Below are 24,614 nucleotides of genomic sequence, written 5' to 3' on the forward strand. Positions count from 1 at the left end.
CTGATGGGTGCTTGTCAGGCTGGGCCCCTTCCCACACCATCCCAGTGAGCCCAGTGCCCGCAGACCCTCAGCACTGCCCCCCTCCCCACCTCCTGAACGCAAAAACAGTAAGAGATCAGAGACAGTTAAAAAACAGCACAACAGTCAGGGGAGCAGCCCCTTACCCCCTTCTTTTACAGCCAAGGAGACAAAAATTCAGCAGGTTGAGTTTGTTTGGTCTGGGAAAGCAAAAGCTATAAGGAGCTGTGCATTTCTAGAACTGAATACCACCCAGCAGCAAAAGCTCAACAGCCTTAGACCATTCCACCAAACAAGGCAATTGATCATACCTAGTCCAAGGGAAAAGCCCAGAGATGTTACTCTTGCACAACGCAGTTTTTCTGCGAAGTACCTGAAACTGCCACTTTAACAGAGCCAGGAGCCCTGATGCCCCTGCAAGAAGCCACACTGCCATAGATCGTCAGCTTCCCGCAAGCTAGCAACACCCAAAAATCTAGAAGGTTTTAGAATGTCGGTATAGAAAAGCCTAAGCTATTGACAGCAGACCGGCTTTTGAACACTGCCTTTGCGGAGTTCTCAGCCCTCAGGGCTGCACAAGCCACCTCTTACACAAGCTCAGCTTGCTGAGCTGTGTGGTACGAGTTGTCTCCAACATGCTAGGGACCCCCTAAGCAAGGGCAGAGACCTCCTGGCACCCGAAGGGTCAGGTCTCTTGTGAACACCAAAACACAGGGAAGGAAGAAGCTGCTGGCAGGAGGAGCAGGACTGACTCCCCCAAGCAGCACGTTTTACAGGCTTTCCTACCTGCTTCACTGCCTGAGAGGAGGTTTCTCCCCACATCCAGCCCAAGCCACTCAGCAGCTGGCAAGGCAGTATGGAGCCACACAAGTCCGACCTCTCTCCTGTTTTTTCCAGAGGCCAGGCACAAAATGCTAACACACAACAACCTGTTTATCTCACTAACATTCAGGGGAGGTTTGGTCCCAGCAGTGAATTACCCACAGCCATCACATTTGTCCTCCGAGACCGTGACAGGACATCAGCCCAGACACAGATTAGATTTCACGGAATTAAAATTCAGTAGGGTTTTAGGACTTTAAAGGTCAGACAATTTTTTAGGGATGAATACTCCAAAATAATGAAGATGAATATTAAACCACTTAGAAAAGAATGGATGTTTAAGAGCTATATAATTATTGCTATTCAGAAGTATGAGCACAGATGCAGCAGTGGGTATTGCAACCTGAAATAATTCCAAAGGACTACATTATTTCCAGTATAACTGGGAAAAGGGTTGCCATGTCATTAATCAACAGTGAAATGTCTGCATTATGGCAGATGACAGCAGCATGTTGACGTCCTCCTTATCTCGCACATTTTTTACTGTCTGGTACCCAGGGAGGATGTCTTTTAGGAGCCTGTTTGAAATGATTATCCAATGGCTCGTGCCAATGCTGAACCAGTTCACTTCAGATCTTGTGTGTACAGGATAATTTATGGAAGAAAATTACTGGAAGATGTGGTAACTTAAAAGGCAGCTTGCAATTCAGATGTTAAAGTTTCTTCCCATGGGCCTCAAAACTCCCAGGGTATCTCAACCAGGTGGGAACTGGAGGGTGGAAAACTGGAGGGTGCCCTCACCTGCCTCTGTGCAATCACTGACAGTCAAGAGCTCCCACCCTGGAGCCCAAGCCTGTGGTAATGCAGGCAGAGCTGCAGCCACATGTTGAGACTCCTTCAAGGAAGGCGCTTTCTTGGGTGTTTACAGCATCCTTGTGCTGTTGGGATGGTCTTTGCTGCCTCTCCTAAAACACGCCATTGCAGGCTGAGCAGGATTAGCCTGACTGGGAAGCTTTTTGATCCTGTGGGCCATCACCTCAGTGCCCCTGAAGGGAGCTTGCCTGTTGCTGGAGTTTCTGGTGTCATCTCTCCTGGGCAGTATGGATTTATCACAGGTACCGGAGGCACAGGGACACATTCTGCTTCAGCAGACTAATGGGGAGTTGCAGCCTCTCATGTGCTTCTTCTGGAGCATCTAACTCACCTTCCTAACTTCAGGAAACATCTGGAAAAGCAGACACCAGAGTGGGGCTGTCAGCAAGGTGGGAAGAGGTGGTGCACCCTGAGCAGCACCAGTGGGGTATGGGGATGCGTGACCGGACCTTCTGCTCCTGCCAGCTCTGAACCAATAACCAATGCTTCATCATGAATGCGTGCCTCCAGTGCCAAACCAGTGCACCGGGAGGTGTCTTAATTCACAGGCAGCAGCTGCAGGTAACATGCTGATGTGTGCCTTGCGCGTGGTGCCTTGAGATAGTCCCGCACTGAAGCAGGAGATGCACAGGGACATTGTCACACACCATGACACACGGCGGCTGCACATCCTGTAAAATGAACTCTCCAAATGGGTAAGGGCAGGAAGATACTTACCAGTGCTGCAGTGATGAGGTCTCAGCCAGTTCTTTGGCAATTTGCTTTCCACATACACGCTAAACAGACAACAGCCACTGGCACTGGACACGTGAACAAAGCAGACGGTGTTTCATATTTCCATGGAAGTGGCTCTGGAAATCCCACAGCTGGGGCAGCATCCAGAAGATGGCTTGCTGTGCATACAGCTCTGGCACGGTCCACATCCCCTGCCCAGATGGAAACATCCCAGAGGAGCTGACTCCTTGCTGCCCCAGGACCTGGCTGTCCTAGGGTAGATGGACAACCTGGAAGTGCAGCCTGGAAGCGCTTCAGTAGTCTCATAAAGCTTCCAGGAGATTAAAAGTAAACAAAAACCCCCTAAATAAACTAACCAACCAAACAAAAAAACCCAAAACAAAACAAGCAAAAGACCAAGGAAGATGTTAGCCATATCTATTAAACTTGGTGTTGTTTAAATGTAAGGATGCACCTCAGCAGTGGTCTCTGGGCCCATGCCTCCTCAGGCATTAACGCTGTCTCCCTGGTTGTTTGTGGAAACAGCACCCTGCTGTCTGTATGAAGGGAGAACATCATCACTCACCCGACACGGAGCCTTAGAGAGAACTGATCCTTGGGGCTGGGGCAACCCCAGTCTGCTGGGACAGGCTGAGCCCAGGTTTTCAGTGGATAACAGACACAGTTAAACTGGGTGCCTTGCTTTTCCCTCAGCACAGGGAGGTCATCACCTGCAGTCCTCACCGCTGGGACAGCAGGAGAAGGGAAACCCAGGCCCAGCACATGAAGGCCCAGCTTCCTCACAACATCCATCAATAACTCATCAGCAACCCATGGCAGCTGAGTAAGAAACATCACTGCGGTCCTCCACTGCACACAATAACGTAATTGCTTCCTGCCAGGAACAGAGACACGAAGGAAAAATGCCCATGCAAGTTCGGCGTTATGGTTTGGGGCCATATTGAATGACGTTTGCATTAGACATGGAAAATGGAGATTCAAATTCCCACTGCAGACCTAGTCAAGTCTGGGTTGCTTGCTTCCCAGGAACTGATGCTCCACAGGCTGCTCTAGGGTTCAATTTGTCTCTGAACAGAATTTTTTTCTTCTGTTATTGTTTCCCCTACTGTATAAAAAACCAAAAACAAACCAAGAAACAACGAAACCAGAACAAGACCATGATAAATCTGTGTATTTCTGCGAAAACAAGGTTTAATCAGAAAACTCCCAACTAGCTCTCCCTATTGCACTGCAGGACTGCAAGAGCCAAGTGCACGCTGCAGTAAGGGATGCTGATAGGGTGTAATGTCTGGGTCTTTCTGTCTGAAGATGCCCTGGAATAGGACTAAGATGTAACCCATCACACCACCATTGCTTGGGAGCCTGAGCACCCAGGAGGCTGCAGGGTCGGAGGGTGCTGCATCCCCATCTGCCTTTCCTGGACCACTGATGTGCCATCAGCTCCTCGGTATCTACAGAGAGTGTTTTCCTGACCCTTTCTAACCTATGAAGAAAAGCACTTTGCAGTATTAATCCATTCACTTACTTTGGTGAGTACCAATGGTGAGATGTTGACCACAGAGTGGTGTCAGGCCTGCAGAGTCATTTGTGGAAAGAGCATTCAAAGTATCAAAGCATCCACCTGCAGAGCAGCCTACCCGCATCCCCAGCCAGGCAGAGCGTGCTTAATGCTTGGAGGTGTCAGCTGGTGCAGCACCCACCAGCATCTCAGAAAACACTGTTTGTGGGCCAGAACATTCTTCAGCTTTATGAACCATGATGATCTGCATGATTCTTCAGTAAGTATCCAAGTTTGGGTCCCTATAACACGTCATCTTTGCTTGTTGATACGTTAATATTCTTCTAAATTCTTAATGTGTGGGTAAAATGCTACTAAAGCCATCCTAGGCAAAGCAGCTCCTGTTGCTGGTCCACCAACAGGATTATTCATGACAGTGTACAGCTGGCATGCTCTACTCCACAGACTTTCCAGGTTTTTTTTCCAAAATTTGATCCACAACTTTGGCACATTTCGCCACAGTGAAAGCTGGATTTCTAACGAACATTGAGCTGACAGGTGGAACTTACCTTGACAATTAATTAAAAGAATGTAGAAGGGAATCAGCAAGGGAAAAGAAGCTCTGCTATGTGCATGAAAGCTTGAAATTGGAGCCACTGAATGAGGGTAATAACATGATATTAATGTGAAATGAAATGCTGAGAGCTGATACGGTCTATGCAGTGAGTTTGGAGCTTGTGGGTTTAATAAGGGTTTCAGCAGCTGCACAGCCTAATGTGGGATGTCAAAAGGAAGCAGCAGCCTCTCAATTCTTGTAACTCACACTTCTGAGTCACAGATTCACTCTGCCTGGCTGTTTTGTAGACCTAAGTGTCATCTGCTTGCTCTAGCAAAGGTCAGTTGTCCTGTAACTTCACCAGGGAAGTCACTTCGTTCTGCAGTAAGAGAGGTGATGAGCTTGTGGACTCAATTTCCACTAAACATTTTATTGAAAATTAGTTTATTTTGGGCTCATCCTTTTCCAGAAGTCAAACCCCAACTACACTACACAGTAGGAAAGGAAAAAGCAAGATGTGCTGTTACGATAATCCACATCAAATATGCAGCACCAGAAAGACCCTTTCCCATACTTTGTGAGAATAAGAGCAATGAGTCCAGCTCCTTATCAAAATCGATGTTTTTATCCCTTGAAGTCTCCCCTGGACATGGCATTCTTGTGCACTGTATGAAACACAGACTGCTCATTCCCATCGTCTGTGGGGCCAGACCAGCACCAAGCTTTCTGCACATGCGAAAGCTCTAGGGTGTCGGGCCCCACTGGTGAGCTCAGGGTCCTTGTTACCAATGCCTTGAGTGAACCCTGCTGCCATATGTGCAGCCATCAAAGGCGAAAGCATATGAGGAAACCCAAGGGTGAGGCTCCTGGCTTAGCTCAGAGTCTCCTCCCATGGGCTGCCTTGTACCGTGGAGATGCTGCTGTCTCTGCTGGTATGGGAAATCATGCTCAGCCAGCTGCCCAGGTTGAGGTCCATCACCTGCACACTGTGACAGAAGCCACCCGTGGGACCAGGTCCCCCCATGGGGAGCAGCTGGGCCAGGGGAGCCACGTCAGGCAGCTCCATCTCCTGCCCTTCGCGCAGCCAACATGAAGCCAGTCCCACCGACAATAAATGTTTATACTATCTGTAATCTGTTCCTGAGAAGTTGTATTAAAGCTGGTTGATTCACTGTGGGTTTCATGGAAGCTATAATTAAATCTGTAAGCCATATGGGATTCTTGACAAAGAAAAGAAAAAACCCACAAAAAATCCCTGCTCTTGTCTGAGAAGCAAGGTGTGACGGGCAGACCTGCGGTCATGCTGCACTGGCAGCATGGCCAAAGGCCACATTAGGGGTGCAGCCCCAGCCGGACCCAGCTGTCCCCTGCCCAGCTTTCCTGTGTTAGGGTTGACATTGCACAAGAACTTGTGGCACGCTGTGCTCCATGCTTTGCCTGTTTCGTGCCACTCCTGGCAGCCAGTGCTGCAGGAGCCCATGGTGTCATACCCCAGGTTGCCTGCCTGGCATGGAGAGGGGCAGCCTGCCTGCAAGGGAGGGGGTTCTGTGGGGCCAGCAGCCCCCCGGCTCTCCCCACCAGAGGCAGTGGCAGATGGGGTGCTCCCTTTCTGCTCAAAGCTGTCACCCAGCACCACAGGTCAAAGCCGGGCGGCATTCCTGTGGCATCAGTGCCTGACCCAGCCAGTTACCCTGGGCAGGCAGCACTGGCGGCTGTGGGCTGTGGCCAGCACAGCTCGGTGCTGCTCGCTGAGCAGAGCAGAGACCCGCACTGCAGAGGTGCAGGTAATCCACTGCCGCAGTGCCCAGCCCGACCCCACTCAGTGCTGCTGGGTGTGCAGGACACAGGCAGCACAGGGCCTGTCTGTGCAGAGAAGCAACACTGTGCACAGACGGGCATACCTGCTGCTGGGCAAAACCCTCCAGATCAACCAACATGCCCATGCCATCGTAGTAAAACATTTATTTGTTCAGGTGATATAAGCTACCATGTTTACAATTTGTGAACTCACCACTGGCGACATTTAACATGACTCGGGACTGCAGCTGTTGCCACCAGATTTTTCATCATAATTTTTAAGTTTTATAAAAACCTTGGACACCAGAAAAAAAGGTATTTAGACTTAATGTGGCAGATGGAAGATGGGCAATCTGTGAAAGGGGGAAGACAGTTTATCGGACGCAGCCAACCTCGACGGCCTCTTGGCTTTGGCTGCAGCTTCAAGTAAAGGTTTCGGTAGGGTGAGCGCGGTGCAACACATTAATCTTCGGTGAGTTGGAATCGTATTGTTTTCTGCCGAGTAAGAACATCAGTTGCAATGTTTTCAGGGAGCGGAGGAGGGCAGGCATCCTGCGGATCAGCCCCGGCTTCTGTGCAAAGAGACAAAACAGAGACAGTGAGGGGACAAGGAGCAGGATCCAGCCCTTTGCTGCAGCCAAAGCCGACCTGCCATGGAGAGGCACTCGGCAGGGCCAGCCTGAGCACAGCACTGCATCAACAGCAACAGGCAGGAAGCAGGCAGCAGAGCCCGCCCTCAGCCCTGCACCCACTCCTTGGGTGCCAGCAGCACCGTGGGACTGGGGCACGGCAGGCAGAGCATGGCAGCTAACAAGAGAAAGGGTTAATGGCACCCAGCATCCCCAGCCCGGCTCAGCCAGCCACCACCAGCTTCCACACCAGCTGGACATCTTGGTGCTGCTACTCAAAGGAAAACCAAACTAACAAAAAAACTTCCCCAAAGCCCAAAACAGAATTGGTGAAGCTCATTGTTCCAGAATTAAGAGAAATTTCTAGTTTCTAGATTTGCTTCTGCCTTCATTGAGGCCAACCTTTTTTCCACAGCAGGGATTTCAACTTTTTGTGTGTTCTCAGAGATTTGCACAGAAGTGAAAACACCAGCACGGAGCAGTGGCTGGGCATGAATCCAGCACTTGACTTCATAAGGTTTACATGTGAGAGAAAAGGTCACTGTGTTGAGAATGTGCAGATGTTTCATGGTCCTGCCCTGAGTTCCCACATCATTCGCATCAACCCATGGCAGTGCGGACAGCAGACTGACGCATGAGGAGCATGGTCCCACCATGCCTGGCCTCGCTCCCTGCCACCCCGGCACCACTTCACTTACCTTAGCGAATGCAAAACTGCAGTTGCAGTACATTAATGCAAACTAAATACCACGTTCTAAATTCATCCTTGGCTTGCTGTGGGTTGCAGCTCCCAGCTGCCTACAGACCAGCCGCATGAAGCCAAGGCCAGCTCTGGTGGGGTTCCCTGTGTGACCACATCATGGTGCTGCCCTCTGCCATCCCCCAAGACCCGGGACCACAGCCCTTAACGGTTTTCCTCATCTGCCCCTCCCAGTGGAAGTGTCCTGTGCAAAGGAGACTGCACAGCTGGCACACAAAACACGGCGGGCACCTCCAGAGAAGCAGTCTGGCACTCACACATAAAACCGGCAGCCCAGGAGGAAAAGCAGATCAGCCCCAAGCTAGGAGCACCAACTTGGTCTCTACTTCCAGATTTATGACAAGAATGCTTTCTGAGGTGACGCAGCTTGTTCCAGAACAACAAAACCAGGAGCTTATTCTGTTCATTTTCATACAGTTTCCAACGTGGGACCTCTCAGCAGGCAGCGATGTGCCGTGTTTGCTTTTTCCCTTTTTAGTTTCCTTCCGTCCCAGCTAAGCTTCCTTCTTTCTACAGCAGCAGCCTTCACGCCCGGCTTTTGTGAATAAATCAATTATATTAAAAGTCTACAGTCAGCAAGACTAGTACAATTTGCCTTTTCTTGGTATTGTATTACTGATGACAGGGCACTAGTGCCTTAACCCTTCAGCACCACTAACCTGTGCACTTTTATTCATGGACATCTGTACTGGTGTGAAAGCACAACTACAGCCCCATTCAAACAGTAAAAGTCAGTGTAGGACATGTGTATTCTCATTTAGAGAGCTGATTTAATCTGATACTCAATGCCTAATGCGAGGTACCTGCCTGCAGCCTGCACGGAAAGGAGGGCAGCACTGCTGCCCATGTGGGGTGGGCCAGGTCTAGCTGGACCCTTGGCGGGTGCCTGATGCCAAAAGGGACAATTCAGCTCCGAGGTGGACGACGGCACCAGGGGTGTAGCACTACAGAAGGACTCTTGTGCAGAAGGAATGGGCACCTTGCTCCTGGAAGCCCCGGTTGGCCAGAGGTGCTGCGATGCATTAACTTACCCAGCATGGGCCAGATGCGGCAGCACAGGCTCTGGCATCAAGTCCAGACACCCCAACACACAGCAAGGCACACAGAAACACATTTGCAAAGGGAAAATATGGGATACATGTTTTCTGTAAGCAGCAGCCTATTGACCTTGCCAGGGTTTGCTTCTTTTAAACCAGAACTCTGACCAACATTAAAATTACCATGTTACCAGGCAAAAGGCACTGTGTGATTTCATGGCTGTTACTGCTGCTTTAGGAGAGCACTAGCAAATCCTTGGTTGCAAGCAGCACCTTAGAACAGGATAGTAAATGTTCTTAAGCTATTGCAGTGCTGACAGATGATGCCACTTTGCAAGCAGTACCTCCAAGACTCCAGTTCCTCCGCATTAACAGGAAGAGAAGCAATAGTAACTAATAGCAGCTGTGACCATTACTTCTTCTGGTTCCCCCAATTACTGGGGGAAGCAGCACACTCCCTCTCCATGCAGGGTGCCTGCTGTAGCGCTGGGTACAGTTTTGCAGTGGCACAGGGAGGGCTGCGCTGCACCTTCTTGAGGGCACATGCACAGCAAGCGCTGGCTGTGGCACAACTGTCGGCTGTCAGGGCTCATTCCACCGGCATGGGATGCCCAACGCCGGGCATCCGCCTGGCTCAGCAACCATGCTAAGGAGTTACCACAAGATGCTTTGTGTGGTTCCAAAGCAGTGACCAGCAGCAGGGCTTTCACGGTCTCCAGGAGGCAGGAGCATCCCGGTGCTACTGGCAGTAAGCCGCCAGCCTCCAGCAGCTTTGCAGGGATAAGACAACCTCGGCAGGACCTCTTGGGCAGGCAGCGTGCCTGGCAGCAGCCACCCCATGGGGCTTACGAGGCCCTTCCCAGCCCGGGCTGCCCGTCCCCAGGTGCTGTGTCCCCTCTCCCAGGTACCGGACACATGGCTGTTGCTTTCCAGTTCACTCTTCCTTACAGCAGGGCTGCCCGGGTGCATGGGGAGGGCCATCAAACACACGGGAACACGCTGGCAGAAATAAAGCCACATTGGCACCCAGAGCGGAGCAGTACCATATATTCACTGTAAAGAACATGCCCAGAACACAAGCTGAAAGGCAGCACAGAAAACAACTAACACAGCAAACTTTTCACTCAACAAAGCCCTGCTTCTCCAACCAGACATTGCTTGTACCGCCCTCTTTAACACAACACGTATGCTCTGAGAAAAGGATTAGGAAAAGGTGTAAGAGGAAGCATGTGCCAGCAAATTTAACAAGAGTAAACAAATTTCTGAAGTCGTTTCTCCTCCTCCAGTACTTGTCCAAAAAGACACCGTCTCATGGCTAAAAACGGGGTTTCTCTATTCTTGAGAAGCCTCTCAAGGAGCAGACCCGCAGGTGGGTGATGCTCCAGGGGCAGGTTTTCATCTGCTGGATCAAGTCTGCTGCCTGGGGTGAAGTCAGGGTTGCAGCACTGAGCTAGCACCCCCCAGCACCCCAGAACTGCCCTACATGTCAGCACCCCCATGATCTGCAACGAGGAACACCCTGTTGGGGTTTACTGAAGCATTAGAAAATGTTGCAGTACTGCATTCTGACAAAAAATGTACCAATGTTACTCTGATCAAGGAGTATCAGCACTTTTTCTGCCTCAAACTGTTGGCAACCTCTGGTTTTGCAGAACAGAAAGGATAGAGAATTTCCTCCGTCAGAAGGCTTTTCCACACTTTGAATAAAACGAAACATCCTGCTGCACAGTTACTCCAGTGGAAACGGCAGATTTCACACCCAGTGCATTCCCAAGGGACACTCCTCTCTGCCAAAGAGTGAAAGCTGCATGAGATGAACCCCCAGCTACCCAGGTCTAACCATTCCGACACTATTAGAAGAGAATTAGATCAAACGCAGGGACATATGGTCCTTCTAAGCTGCTTATACATATGCACTGTGGACAAAACACTCAGCTTCAGTGTTTAGAAAATGATTAGAGTAAAAAATTAAAAATATAAAAATAAACCTCCCTAAACCACAAGAAGCTATTAATATTTTAGCACTTTCACAAAACATTAGACACACGTCCAATTTTAGACAACATATAAAGCATTTTCATTGGGTGTTTTTAAAATGTGTGATTAAAACAAATACCTCAGCAGAAGACCTTTGAAGCTATCTCCACACCCAAGTGCTGGTACTGTCTGCAGAGAGCAGCTCCTCGTGGGGCATGAGAGCACTTGCCTTTCCCATGCTTGACAGTGCCTTTGGCATCAGACTACTGGAGGTCGGACAAATACTCACTGCCTCTGACAGTGTATATATTTTAATAGCTAGTTTCTGTGCATACAGCCCCTTGAGAAGAACGTGGTCTTCCAGAGAAATCTAAGGAGGATTTTTTTGGGGTGGTTGGGTTTTTTCGTTACTTTTGCAGTAGGAAGTGGGCATGCTAATTTTGGGGCTTCATTTCCTTTTTGGTCTCTGCATTTCTCAAGGGAAGTAAAAGGGCTTTCTAAAAAAGAAACAGCCTCTTCTTTTTATGTCCTTTGCACCACTCCCAGCCAGACTCTGTTTTTCCACACCAGGCAGTAAAATCACAGAGAGCAACCCACGATGGCTGAGAGGAAGAAGGGTCACATTGCCTGCGCATCAGCCCTGGGCTGCAGGGCCTCAGAGACCAGGGGGCTGCCAGGAGACATCCCTGGCCACAAGACATCCCCGGCCACAAGACATCCCCAGCCACAACTGCTCTGGGCTGGTCCTCTGCCCAGGTTAGAGCCAGGGCATCTTCAGGCATCTGCTTGGGTTACACTGCCCTCAAGAACAAGCACACAGGGTGTAAAATGTAACTATTCTATCACTTTAATGGCCACAATGCCCCAATCAAACCTATTATTTGGCATTTGAGAATGCACTAACATTGCAGAGTTAAGCTGTCTCTAATTTAAACATGATGACCATATCAGTTTAATTAATATGAATGGTAGACTTTTCTTCAGAACAAGCAGAGCAGCAGAACCCCTCACACATGGGGGTTTTCAATTGCTATCACCTACTGCCATATGTTTATGTCTATCCCACAGGCACTGCAATCAAACAGCATGTTGAAGATGAGACCATCTTCCAGTCCCTTCATTGTGCACAGGGATTAAAGAGAACTGAAACAAACCATAGAGTTTACAAGAAATATGCTCCAGAAGTCTAGGAAAGACAGAGATGACCATTATCATCCCGATCAGTCATCACTTGTGAGTCGCTGAACAGCTACAAACCCGTCTGCTGCAGCCCTGCCCTGCAGCTCTGGGGTGACCCACCAGCCCTCCTTGCTGCCCCTGCTCGGCTCCCTGTCCCACACTCTGCCTGTTGCCCCCCATCACACCTCCCTGTCCCAGAGGAGTCCTGTGGGACTGCTGCGGTGCCCATGCTGCAGGGCTGCTCCCACACTTCCCGCAGGCTCCTCTGGCCCATGTTTCATGCCTCATGCCCGGTGCTGATGGGAAGGGACAACCTTCACTGCACTGACTGCCGGAGGAGGGACCGAGTCTGAAAACACAGCAGCAAACCAAGTCCTCTGCAAGTTGGGCACAGCATCCCTGGTGCTAAACACAATCTATTTTTCCAGCATTGGCACTAAGCAAATCCATCGCTGCAGCAGGACCAGGCTCCTGGATGGGGCTGAGGAGGGCGCGCATTGAGCAGTTGGTCACCACTGCCGGACCCAGCACTGCAGGATGAGGGTGCTCGGGGTCCACAGGTCCGGCACACTCTTGGGGAGGTCCAGTGGCAGAGACCTGCTGCTCCACCAGCACCCAGCCCCAGCAAGCCAGACCCCGGCAGGAGGAGAGGGACCCCAGCACCCTCCTCCTGCTCCTCCTGGCCCCACAGTGGGACACACTGAGAGGCACCCGTGGGCCCCAGCACGGCTCCGGGGTGGCAGTTACCGCGAGGCTGGCTGGTGTACGGAGTGAATAGTTTATTTTACACAACATAACAACACAGCGTTGTTGTTCCTGTACAGCATCTGCCTAAAAACAAAGGCAACACCATTGTCACGGAAAAGAAATATACAGTCTGACCATTTTAAAAAATATCATTTTACTGATTGATCCAGAAGTGGTTATTTGTTAACTTGGAGGAAATTTCATTTCCTTTATAAAAGGCTTTTTCTGTGAAAACTCTCTCTTTTGTTTTCTGCTACTGCAGAACCAGGAAGCCAGTCCTAGAGTAGGGAAGGCACTGGTGCTGTTTCATGCTTTTCTTTCACCCCTTAATCTTTTTTTTCCTTTTTTTTTTTTCAATATTTTTTACCTCTGAATGTTGCCTTCGGTTTTGATATTAAATAAAACCAAATGAAAACTAAATAAAACCCTGTGTGCACTGGGTGGCTTATACAGAACCCCGCATGAACAAGCCATTAATCACCGAGACAGCAGTGGACTTCCAAATCCAATTCCCTGGGAGAGGGAGATTCACACAACGTTTGGCATTTTTTCATTAAAATAAAAATAAAAAAAGAGAAATAAAGAAAAAAAAAGCAGGTCACACAGTGCTTTCCAATATCCACTCAGAACTGGAGAAAGTTGCTTTTCCACTATCCACATCAGAGCCGTCCGACTGGACTAGCATCCCGTTCATGGACATGCTCCTTTTGGACCGCAGTCCGCCTGCGCCCCAGGCGCTGCCGGGGCAGCGGGACTCCATCAGCTCGCCTCCCAGGGAGAGCCTGCGCTTGGCTCGGGATGCGTCAGCTGGCAAAGTGAGGAACTTACTTGGCTTTGATTGTGCTCTTTTGTACGTGGGGGCCCCTTTGACAGAGTCGGGGGGACGGCTAGCTAACTGCAGGGCAGTGGAGTTATTTCTGTTAGTATTTTGGGACTCGATACTGCTGACAGCTTCACTCTGCGGCTCGCTGCTTGGCTTTGGCCCCGACTTTCGCTTCTGCTTCTGGGAGACAGAAGTGCTGGAAGTCCAGGCGGGAGGCAAAGCGGAGGTAGTGGTGGCCGAGTCCTGGCTGGAGCCAGTCTCTGGTGACTGCGTCACGCCGTCGCTGGCAGCCTTGCAGCACTGGATGCCCTCTTCATGCCCGACAGCCTGCTTGGACATCGACTGCGACAGCACCCCGCTGCAGCCCTGGATCTGAGCCCCGTTCGTCTGCGAGTACACGTTGCTGACCTTGGTGGCCTTCTGCTGCCCGTTGTTGTTACACACCTTGTAGCGGATCATGAGGATGATGATGAACACGAGCACGGAGGCCACAATGATCCCACCAATGATGATAATCATGGTCCCACCCAGAAACTGGGACTGCATGAAGTGGCAGCGCACATAATCCTGCTCAGTGGTGAACTGCGTGCAGCCCACCACCCTGGTGGCGGTGAGCGAGGTGATCCCGTCGTCATAGATCGCCAGGACGCACAGGTCATACACAGTCCCAGCAGCCAGGTTGTTGACCAGGAAGGTTTTGCTTGTGGGAGGTATCATTCTGGGGGAGAAGGAAACCAGCGTGAATGAACCCGGAAAACCCACAGGCACCTCCCCGCTGTGTGCCGCACTCCCTGGCAGCGATGAGCACCACCAAGCCCCCCGCCAAGAGAGTGACCACGTCAAAAACGTAGAAGAAATTGCCAAGCAAAGACAGTTTTGAACAGTGTGACTGTGACACCCGGCAGCACAGAGCCCCTCTGTGCTCAGCTAACACGCCAGCACGAACACCGCCAGAAAACACTATGAGGAATGCATTTACAGACACCTTTCTCCCCGTGTTTTCATAAAGCTGAGAGCATTATGATCCATTTAACTCATCTAAACTTCACAACTTTTCTGCCAATCAGATTAGTTCAGAGGACTAGAGATCCATTTGCATTATCTAAAAATAACACTGTTCAAGGTAATTTCCCTATTTGTGAGTAGAAAACGGGATGAGTCTTTCCCGCAGCTCCCACCATCTGCTCCACGGGCAGGGCTCTGCGTGGGAACCTGCTGCTCCAGTGGAGGAGCTGCCTGGAGCCAGGGGCAGCACATCAGCGCTGAACAGCCTGGTAGGGCCCAGCCCAGGATGGCTGGGGCTGCCTTACCTGTAAACAAGGGAGTCATCATAAGTACCATTGTACTGGATTTGGAACATACGTATCCCAGGTATATTCCTCTGAAAATTGAATTTCAGCAGAGCAGTAGAAGATGTTGCTTCCGCAATAACCACCTTCTTATCTTGGCTGACTTTAGTATCCCCATTGCTACTGCTCACATTGGAGCCTGACTTGGTGGAAGTAGAGATATCCGAGGAGCCAGGGTCAGGCTCGTGGATGTGGTTCGTGCTGTTCAGCAAGTGAGGGAGCTTGATTATGTGCAGGTCCACTGTCTGCGTGGCCTCCCCAGCTGGATTGGAAGCAATGCAGGTGAAGGAGCCTGTATCCTTCACCGTCGTTATCAGGATGTCAAGTGTCCCGTTGTCATACACCACGGACCTCGTTGCGTTTGAAATCAGTTTGCCCTCAGGTGAAATCCAATGAATTGCTGGTTCGGGGTCCCCCCGGGCCTTACACCGTAGTGCTGCCCGCTGGCCCTCCAGCACCCGCAGCTCATGGGTGTGCCGGGTGATGAGAGGAGGCTCACACAGGAACTCCTCCTCAGGGATTGACCAGAAGTACCGGCCGGACAAGAGCGTGGGAGAAGCACAAGTCTCCAGGTCGTCCTCCCTCGAAAGACGCCTCAGCCACAAAAGCTCACAGTTGCAATGCAAAGGGTTCCCACCAAAGCTCAATGCAAAAGTCGAGGGGCTGATAATTCCTGAGGTTGCTAGTACCTGAGCTCGCTGGAAGAGAGGATCAGGCGGTAGCTTCTGCAGTTTATTAGACGTGACATCCAACCTGGTCATCTTGTGGAGGTGGGAGAAGGTCCCCTTGGGAATATGGTCAATCATGTTATGGTCTAAACTGAGAGTGTGCAAACTAACCATCTTCTCCACAGCATCCCAGGGGATGGTTTCCAGGTTGTTGTAAGACAAATCCAATTCCTCGAGAGCTAAAACATCATCGAAAGCTGTAGAAGAAATTAAAGTCAGCTGGTTGTTGTTAAGTATCAAGTGGTGAAGATTGGACAGTCCACTGAACATGTCATTTGTGATCTTAGTCAATCGGTTGCTGTTCAAATGCAAAGCCCGCAAATTGCGCAAGTCAGCAAATGCGTGAGGTGTAATAAAACTGATTGTATTCCTGGACAGCGTCAGGTCCACCAGGCTGGTCATATTGGCAAAGTCTTTCCTTTTAATGTTTGTAACAAAGTTGTCTGCCAGCCGTAACTCCACAGTCCTCCTGTCAATGTTGGGAGGAACAAATAAGAGCCCTTTCTTGGCACAAAGGGTGGCAAGGTTCGGAGACAAAATCTGACAGACACAGCGCTTTGGGCAGATCTGAGCTCTCACTGCTATGCCAATGAACAGCAGAAACAAAAGCAGTTTTTCCATTGTAGATCAGGTTCAAGAGCCTGTAAGGGAAAGCAAATGTCTGTTAGTCTCTGCAAGATGAGCAAATGACATAATAAAAAAGCAAAGACAAACTGTCTGGTTAAATCATGAAGCTGAGGTTCATGTAATGGCGCATCATCCTCATCTTGTTACCCGATGTCTTTATCATTCTCCATATCCTGACACAAAAACTGCTATACTACCTTCCAGAAGAACACTGAGAGACAGGTATCTTTGCATGCACACATATATACCCACAGACACCCAGACACCTATATACAAATGGTGTCAGCAGGGCCCTTTGGGGTCCTGCTGCTAGAGCTCAACTCTGTCATTCAACGTACCTCCATGCCAGGCACTCCACTTTCTGACAGAGGCTTCCAACCTCGCTGACTGGAGTTACTTTGCCATAATGCCATTTATGTATTAAAAATGAGAGGTTTTTCATGTGCACTTCACTTGCTAGGCTAAAACTCTCAGTGGCCTCTAAATCATGACAATTCAATGGGTTTATAGCCATCTCCACCAAACACTTAAGCTCTTAATGCTATTTTCAGAATAAACTTGGAAGGAGCTAATTTTGTGTCATTCAACACCCAAAAATGCAAATAAAACAATTAAAAAAAAAAAAGGAAAGAAAAAAAAAACCCCACCCAAAACAAGAAAAGCCCCTACAACAACAAGGATCTAAATAAAAATGGAACATGAACTAATTTTAGATCATCGCTGTTTTCCCGGCTGCCACAACCAGCAGCGCTGCACTCTTCTCCCAGAAAACCTGACAGTTCAATTAGCCTTATTTCGTACATTGCCAGATCCAGGATCCTCAGAGTATGGAAACAAGGAAGATAACAGTGCCCACACCAGCTAAATGAAATCATCCATCATGACTATGCCAAAAGCTCGGCGAGCGCAGCGGTGCTGGTTTCTGCACCACCCTCCATCAGCATCCCCCACGGCACAGGCAGGCAGGGGGAAGGCGTCCACTCCTCCACAGAACAGGAGGGCTGGAGGGACCATGGTCCTGCGGAGGAAGGGAGACCGACACGTCTGAGAGGAAACTTGTGCAGTCGTAAGCAACGGAGCACAGAGGGATTCACATTGGAAGATGAAGCTCCCTTCAGGACTCATAAAATTATACACGTACAGATCGGATTACTCAGATGCATTATCAACCCAGAAATGTACTAATGAAGCTCATCTAAAATAAAATTAACTTTCACAACTAGCCATCAGCAAGAGTCTTGAATCGTCATGGAAATCTAAAGACATTTAAAGTCAGAACAGCAATTACTGCTCCTATTATTGCTCCGTCCATAATCCATCAGCAGTGCCATGCAAACTAAGAGGATCCAACAAGTTGCAAAAAGGATGAGTGAAAATACTAGCCTCTAAACCCTGCTCTTTAGCAGGTCTATCTATTTTTTTCCTGATACTTCTGGAGACTGCTGGTTTTCATGATTACTGGCTTCAATTCTTGAGCAGCCACTGGAAAAAAACCCCAAGTATTCTACTGCACTCTTCAACTGAGTATGCTCCTGCAGCATGGCCTACCACTACTGCAGCTCTGGGAACCGTTACCATGACCATTACAGTTACTCCTACCATTAATTCTGGCAGAAAACTGTTTTGTGGGTTCAGTTTTGTCCAGCCTGTGGCAGCACTGCAGGTCAGGGTGGTCCTACAGGTGAAATGGACTTGGAGAAGAATGGTGATGCTGAGATTCATGTGGACTCAGCACCTCAGGGCATCCACAGCATGACTGCCAGGGTCCCCAGACAGCCTTGGCTAGGGACACCATCCTCATTTAGATTTGCTAACTCAATAATGCTAATTTAGATTTGTAGCTGTGATTAAAGTAATGTGCTTGGATTCAAGTTCATCTGAAGAACTATAGAAGATTAAAACCAAATCAGCAAGGTGCATTTACAGTTTGGAAATACTGTTACAAGATGAACCAGAGGTGTAAGGAGACGCAGCCTTAAACAGCTGGAATGACAAGGTTATGACAAAGTTACCCACCAGTGGGCGTGGGGGTTTTGGATTTTAGGAGAGCTTTTGATATTGTCTCTGACAGTATCCTCTGCACTAAACGCCCAGCACATGGCAAGAGCTGGACACAATGCAATGGGTGAACATTGGGCTGAAGGGTTGGGCTTTAAGGGTTGTAGCAAATGGGGTGAGACCCTGCTGGTGGCCAGTCACTGGCTATGTCCCCAGGACTCATGTTTAGGTTTAGGGCCAGTCCTATCCAGTATTTGTACCGTTGACCTGGATAGGGAGGTGAGCACACAGCACATAACCCTGCCAATGACACTAAATTAAGAAGAGTTCCTCACGGGTGCTTGTGGAGAGGTCTTGGTGGATCAGAGCACTGGCACCCCCCAGCCCTATCAGCTGTAATTGGGGGATTCATCACCTGGGACCTGATCTGTCTGCCAGTATATCTCAGCCCTCCTGCACATCTGCCAGTGGCTGCTGGCACCAATGCTGGGCCTCTCAGCAACCTGACCTGGGGAGGGAGGACTGACCCCATGCCACAGGGACAGGACTGTGCCAGCACCCACACGACTGTTTTAAAATCCCACCAGGTCCGTCAGCTCTCTCATACTGCGGCTTGGGAAACTGCTGGGCAGGAAATGAGGAGGGCAGAGAAAAGCAGGCACAACATTTCTCTTGGACCATGTACAAGCCCTGCATGGGAGATGGTCTCCACATTGAGCTGTCTTAACCAAAGCCAGAGGTGCCTGTGGGCTCCCACTGCTGCCCAGCGTCCAGCTGTTCCTGGTAAATAGTTCCTTAACCACCCTTATCAGGGTTTCTTTTAAGTGTCACATAAGTTGTCGAATCATCTGGTCCAACCTAGACTAGATGTCCCAGCACCCTGTCCAGCTGAATCTTGAAAGTGTCCAACATTGGGGAACCCTCCACTTCCCTGGGGAGATTATTCCAATGGCTGATTGTTAGCATTGGGAAAAATTTTCCTCTTGTGCCCAGTCAGAATGTCCCCAGGAGTAACCTGTACCCATCATCCCTCAGCTTTCCCACTTGACTCCTTGTGAAAGGGGAGTTTCCGTCTTCTTTGTAGCCGCACTTTAAATATTGGAACATGGTGATAAGAACTGTGAGCAAAGCTTAAAAAAAGTTGTGTGTTTGCACGAATGCTCACAAGGGCTCCAAGAAGTGTATGTCATGCAAAGATGTACTGACATTTGCAGCTGAAGAACAGTACTGGACACTTCAACTGATAGAAACAGCAAAACCACACATGGATGTCAACGACTGGGCCAGTGCCCCAGCCTGTGGGCCCCTACCATGTAGGGACAGGGATAGCCCTTCCTCCCCAGGCTGGATGTCACCCCTCACCACAGGGGTAGCAGAAACACTTCACCACCTTGATGAAAGAATGCAGAGTATTTGCCTGCGGGTATGCTCGGTGTAGTACAGTCTCATGGCTATGGCCCACAACTGAGATATTCCAGAAGACAGCAGGAACTGCAGGATCTAGTGGCTTGGAACAGCTGCCATAAGAAGACACAACTTTTGAAAGTCAGCCAGGCCATGCGCCCTCTCCTGTCCCAGCACGCATTGTCGTGCACACAGATAACTTGCAGTGACAGCAGCACTGACACAGCTTACAGCTCATTGTAGAAAACACTTGTTTGACAAAGCGAACTATTATCTTATTCTCATTACTTAAAAATTAAAAAAGGAAGAAAAAGAAAGCATATTATTACTATAAACCAAACAAAGATATGCTAGTTTCCTAGGAAGGTGCACATTGCTTTCATTTACTACTTGGTGTCTGCAAAAAGATAGGGATAGTCAAGCTCCTAATGGTGGCATTTGTGATTCACACAAAAAAAGCTCTCATGTACCAATTTTAAATCAATTTTGTTGCTACATTTAATAATTTGAGTTATTCAATCTGTCTATAAAAACTAACTACAAATCACAGTGGGCTGCATGGCTCATTACCATACAGATGGGAAAATTGTATCTCTGAAGAGCAAAGGACCCCATCAGCTGCTGATGCACACTGCCTTCAGGAGTAAGGCCTGCCTGCTCTCTTACCGACCTGAAATGGCTAAGCTAGGGCACTGTCCCCAGACTGCAGTTCCTGTTCCAAAGCGGAGGAAGTCCTTCCCCTTATTCATTTTTCACAGCTACATAGCGGGTCTGACAGCGGTTCAGCAGAGCAGGACTCGTCTTCTTTCCTGTCAGCCCCATTCCCACCTCAGCCATGCTCCCAGAGTGGACTTTGGTCTCCAGATGCCCTAAGTCCCTTTGGCTGTAAACCAGCCATCCCAGCACGGAGGAGGTACTTTGAGCTCATCTGGGCCAAAGCCTGTGCAATGCCCAGGGCACTGTGTCTGCGGCCAAGCAGTTGTGCATGTGCATACCTCAAAGGTGCCCCATCAGCAGCCGGGTAGGAAAATAAATGACCACCCCCTGGTTCTAGCATCAAACTGAGGTCATGTAAAGGGCTAATGAATTTGAAATTTCTGCCTGGAATTGATCCAAGGGACATGAGAATGAAAAGTCATGATGTATGCCAAGCTGAGATTGCTCCTCTTTCCTAATGTGCTGCTTGCTGGGGGCTTTTTGCCCCATCGTCTTCGGGAGAAATAAGTTTTCTGATACTTAGTACAGCATCTGCTGCCATGTCCAGTGCTACAAAGGATAATTTACATATTGTGAAGTACATAACATACGGAAGCAGCAGGATCCAGGAGACGGTAATTAATTAGCAAACGATTTCCATTGCATCCGATCCAGTTTAGATGGTAGGTGCTACACAGAGTCAGTGTGCCGGGTAAACCCAACACAGCACTCCAGTAGCTGTTCAGAGCCAGCTGCTAATACAGTGCCTGGCTCAGACATAATCTGTCATCACTGAGGTCATGACAGAAGCTATTGACTATCTTTCCTAACCCTCCAGGCCTCAGCAGAAGTGGTGATGTTAAGGTCTTTGCAAATGCAATTTTGCAGTGGGAAAAAAAAAAAAAAGGTCTAGAAGTTGATGATGTTCACCTGCTGAGGATGAAGGATGGGGAAATAGCTGGTACCAGTCACCAAAGGCATCCTGCTGCCATGCTAAAACAGGTGCATAGAAATGAAGATGCTGTGATATATGGTATGCCAGCTGCTAAAACTACTTAAGGAGAGAAGAAGGAGCTTCAATTTCACAAAGGTCAATGGTTTGTAAACACGCCTGAGTGTTTCGCTGAACTGGAAACACAGTACTTAAGAAAACAGAAACACTCAGATCAAAGAACCTCCCACAGAGGTTTCCCCCGGGGCTCTGCTGGTTTCAGCTGCTGCATTGACCACGACCAGGGGCCACGATCACAGGCCAGGACCATGGTCTTTCACCCCAGCGGCATGCACTAAGTGCTCCAAAAGCTGCAAAGCCCTCACACGCTGGTGAGGGGCAACATCTTCTGAAACAGGCAGCCAGGAGCCCGCAGCTGCAAGGCAGCTTCTTCTGATGTCCAGCCTGCCTATTAGCATTGTAGGGAGGACATGCTGCTTTGGTGCTCTGACACTTGCAACACTTGCTGCAGGACTGAGCAGGGGAATCACCACGTGGAGACATGCTATGAAGGAAATAGTGTAACCCAGTCTTTGCTAAAGGGCTTCAAACACTGCAACGAATACAACTGCACCCCATCTAACCACTGGGAATTTTACCAACTAGAGGACACCAAATCCTGCTTGCCCCAGGGCCTCCTTTGGCATGCCTGATGCTGCAGCAGAGGTGGTCAGGTGTGCTCCGAGATTATGGCCCCCCGTAAATACTGAGGAACAGAGCTGGAGGCTGGCTGGCTAATGAGCTGTTTCACATAGCTGCTCTCATTTTCCTCCAGTCTTAAAGCCGCAAACAACACATGTGCAAAGCAGCGTATTCTGGGAGGCAATTCTTCTCCCCGTAATGAGGCAAGATTAAAGTGAACAATAACAATTATTTTAATTAAAGAGATTTCCAGAGAAAGCAGAACCGGTATCAGTAAGCCCTAGACCGTGCCACGTGCCTGCCTGGCTACCTAAGAGCAAAGCTTTCACCGTTTTCCTAGTTGTGACAGGGCAATGGTGCTGAAAATAAAGGCTGAGGCAGCTGCTGCCCAAGAGCTCGTGGGGGTCTGCACCCCTTCCCCAGGGTGTGCAGAATGGGAGGGCACAAGCCAAACAGCTGCGATAATGGAACAGTCATTACTTTATAGTAGGACAAAATGCCCACCGTAACAGTATATTAACTTCTTAATTCCTTTATTAATTAATTAACCATTTACTAAATTGGCACAGTTTAGTTTCTGAAGAAAAGTGCAAATATTAAACTGCTAGAAAAAATACTGGCTGCTGCACAGTAACAAGGACAGGATGTGCTACCAGGACCCCCCAAGTGCTGCACGGGGTGTTCTGGTATTGTGGGGAACCTCCACCTCCCCTGCCCCTGGACTCACTCCCATAGATATGCAGAGGAAAGGTCTGCAGTAGGAAATGCTAGGCGTGACAACATTAAAAATAATTACATTATGCAGGGTACTGGGTACAGAGAGTAGCATGAAACTACTACATAGTAGCATACACTGAAACAAATCCATGAAACCCCAACAATCTCCAAGTGATTAATGCTTTGATTCACAACACACTGGTTTTGTATTCTCCTGTGCACAGTAAGCCTTTTCCTGAAGGAAGGAGTGATTATGCAAACTATCAGGGAGTCCTTCACTCAAGCGGTACCAATGTCACTAAAGACACTTTGTAAGAGAAACCTGTATCTTGAGAACATTTGCCTGTGTCTGGTTATACACAGGCAGCGCCGAAAACAGTTGATGATACAGCACATGAGCACTGAGGTGGTTTGTCCGGCACAGGGAGAACCACAACCAGACTGAACTGTACCCCAGGAAAACACTGTTCCCAGGGGAAGGGCCCGAGCCAGAGGTGACATAGAGCAAACAGTGAGAAATGCAAGCAAACTGGAATGAGGAGCTCGGGGAGGGATGTGAGAGCCAGGTGCCAGCCACTGGGCATGACAGACGCATCCTTTAAAGTCAGGGGTGCAACCTATGGCCAGGAACCGACTCGCAGCTCATGTGGGACTAATGGAAACAACAGGCACAACTGCAACTGTCACACTGCCACTGCTACTACCAATGGATGCCAGCCCCACGGAGCCGGCACAGCCCTGGGCCCAGCACTGCTCCCTTGTGCCACCCTTGCAGGGCTCCACACCTCGTCTTCAGCCTGGTCGCATTTTGTAATGCATCTGAATTTTCCCCTGCTGTGTGCTGATGGGCAATAGCATCCCACCAGTGTTTTGGCATGTAGGTGAGGTGGGATAGCTGGGGGTATCCTGATACCCGAGTCTGGCACATGGGTCAGACAATACCTCATACCACATTTTAAAGCTTAGGCTGAGGGCCTAAACCTCTCACAGAGAGGTTTTAACACCTCTGCTGAAGACCACCAGAAGGACGTGAGCCATGAGCACCCATGCAGACAAGGGGTCTGGCACAAGGGGAAGCACTGGCTGTTTCGGGGATACAGCTTCTTGGTATGCAGAGAAACGCCCAACAACCCAAAGCAGCCTTGAGGGTTTGCTCCAGTAGGAGAGAGGCTGTGTCTTGAACTGCAGTAAAAGGATACTACGCTCACTATTACTGTTAATTTTACACATTCCTCAGTTGTCCATCTGCCCTGGAGACAGCCAAGCAGGAAGCAACTGTCAAGTGCCAGAAGAAAACTGAGGCGCTGCAACAGTTTGGCTTTTTATATCCCATGGTTCGTCTGTTCCATGAGTGACTCTATTGCCTTCAATTGCTTGTAATCTTCAACGTTGCTACTTGCACTTTTTTTTTTTTTTTTTTGGTACTGGTTTTATCATAACCCATAAAATCAAAGTGTTTTGACCTACCACTTTATTTCAAAGTCTCATCAGTGTAAAACAGATCGATGATGCATCAGGGGCACCAACGCCATTGCAAATTCCGGGTGCCCTGGCCTGTAATCCACTGTGCCCGCAGATCTCTGAGAATCCAGCTGCTCCATGTCTTTCTGTGATCATTCCAGAGCCTAAGCATCGACCACCCCAGCCTCTCTCACTGCCTCCGACCTGGCTTTGGTGGAGCACCAGGGGCTGGCGGGGGACAGGACACTGGTGGTTTGGAGTTCGGTGGCTGCAAAGTCACTTGGTGAGCACCAGCATCGCTAATGGGGAATGCAGGATTTGCTACACAATCACTGGTACATCTCAACCTGATCCCTGGTGCTGGAAGCAGCTGATCCTCACCCACTTCCAGAAGGCAGCCCGGAGCAAATAGCACAACCCTCCCTGGGACAGACCCACACCTCCTGCATGCTTTTAGCCTTCCCATGCATGCCCTGCTACCTGGGATGCGATTATCTCCGCCTGCAGTGCCACTAATGATGTCAGAATTACACATCCTGCCTCAATTCCC

The 24,614-nt window shown here is 49.4% G+C and overlaps 1 protein-coding gene across 5 annotated transcripts in view; it reads right to left on the minus strand.

Annotated features, from left to right (window-relative positions):
- Nucleotides 1-6,440: 6,440 nt before the first annotated feature.
- The window catches only part of LRFN5 (leucine rich repeat and fibronectin type III domain containing 5), a 56,760-nt gene continuing 38,586 nt past the window's right edge, over nucleotides 6,441-24,614 (minus strand). For 3 of the 5 annotated variants that reach the window (XR_003991133.1, XR_003991131.1, XR_003991132.1), the window contains exons 2-4: nucleotides 14,762-16,169; nucleotides 10,842-14,169; nucleotides 6,441-6,871 (exon numbers count right to left, since the gene is read on the minus strand). Coding sequence is in view for 2 of the 5 variants with exons in the window: in XM_030484137.1 (XP_030339997.1) it covers nucleotides 6,762-6,871; nucleotides 13,457-14,169; nucleotides 14,762-16,149 (2,211 nt within the window). In the remaining 3 variants the exon portion in view is untranslated. The remainder of the gene's footprint in view (nucleotides 6,872-10,841; nucleotides 14,170-14,761; nucleotides 16,170-24,614) is intronic. The other 2 variants (XM_030484137.1, XM_030484138.2) reach the window with 1 other exon arrangement.

The sequence above is a fragment of the Strigops habroptila genome, chromosome 4 (genome assembly GCF_004027225.2).
Source record: "Strigops habroptila isolate Jane chromosome 4, bStrHab1.2.pri, whole genome shotgun sequence".
Classification (NCBI taxonomy): domain Eukaryota; kingdom Metazoa; phylum Chordata; class Aves; order Psittaciformes; family Psittacidae; genus Strigops; species Strigops habroptila.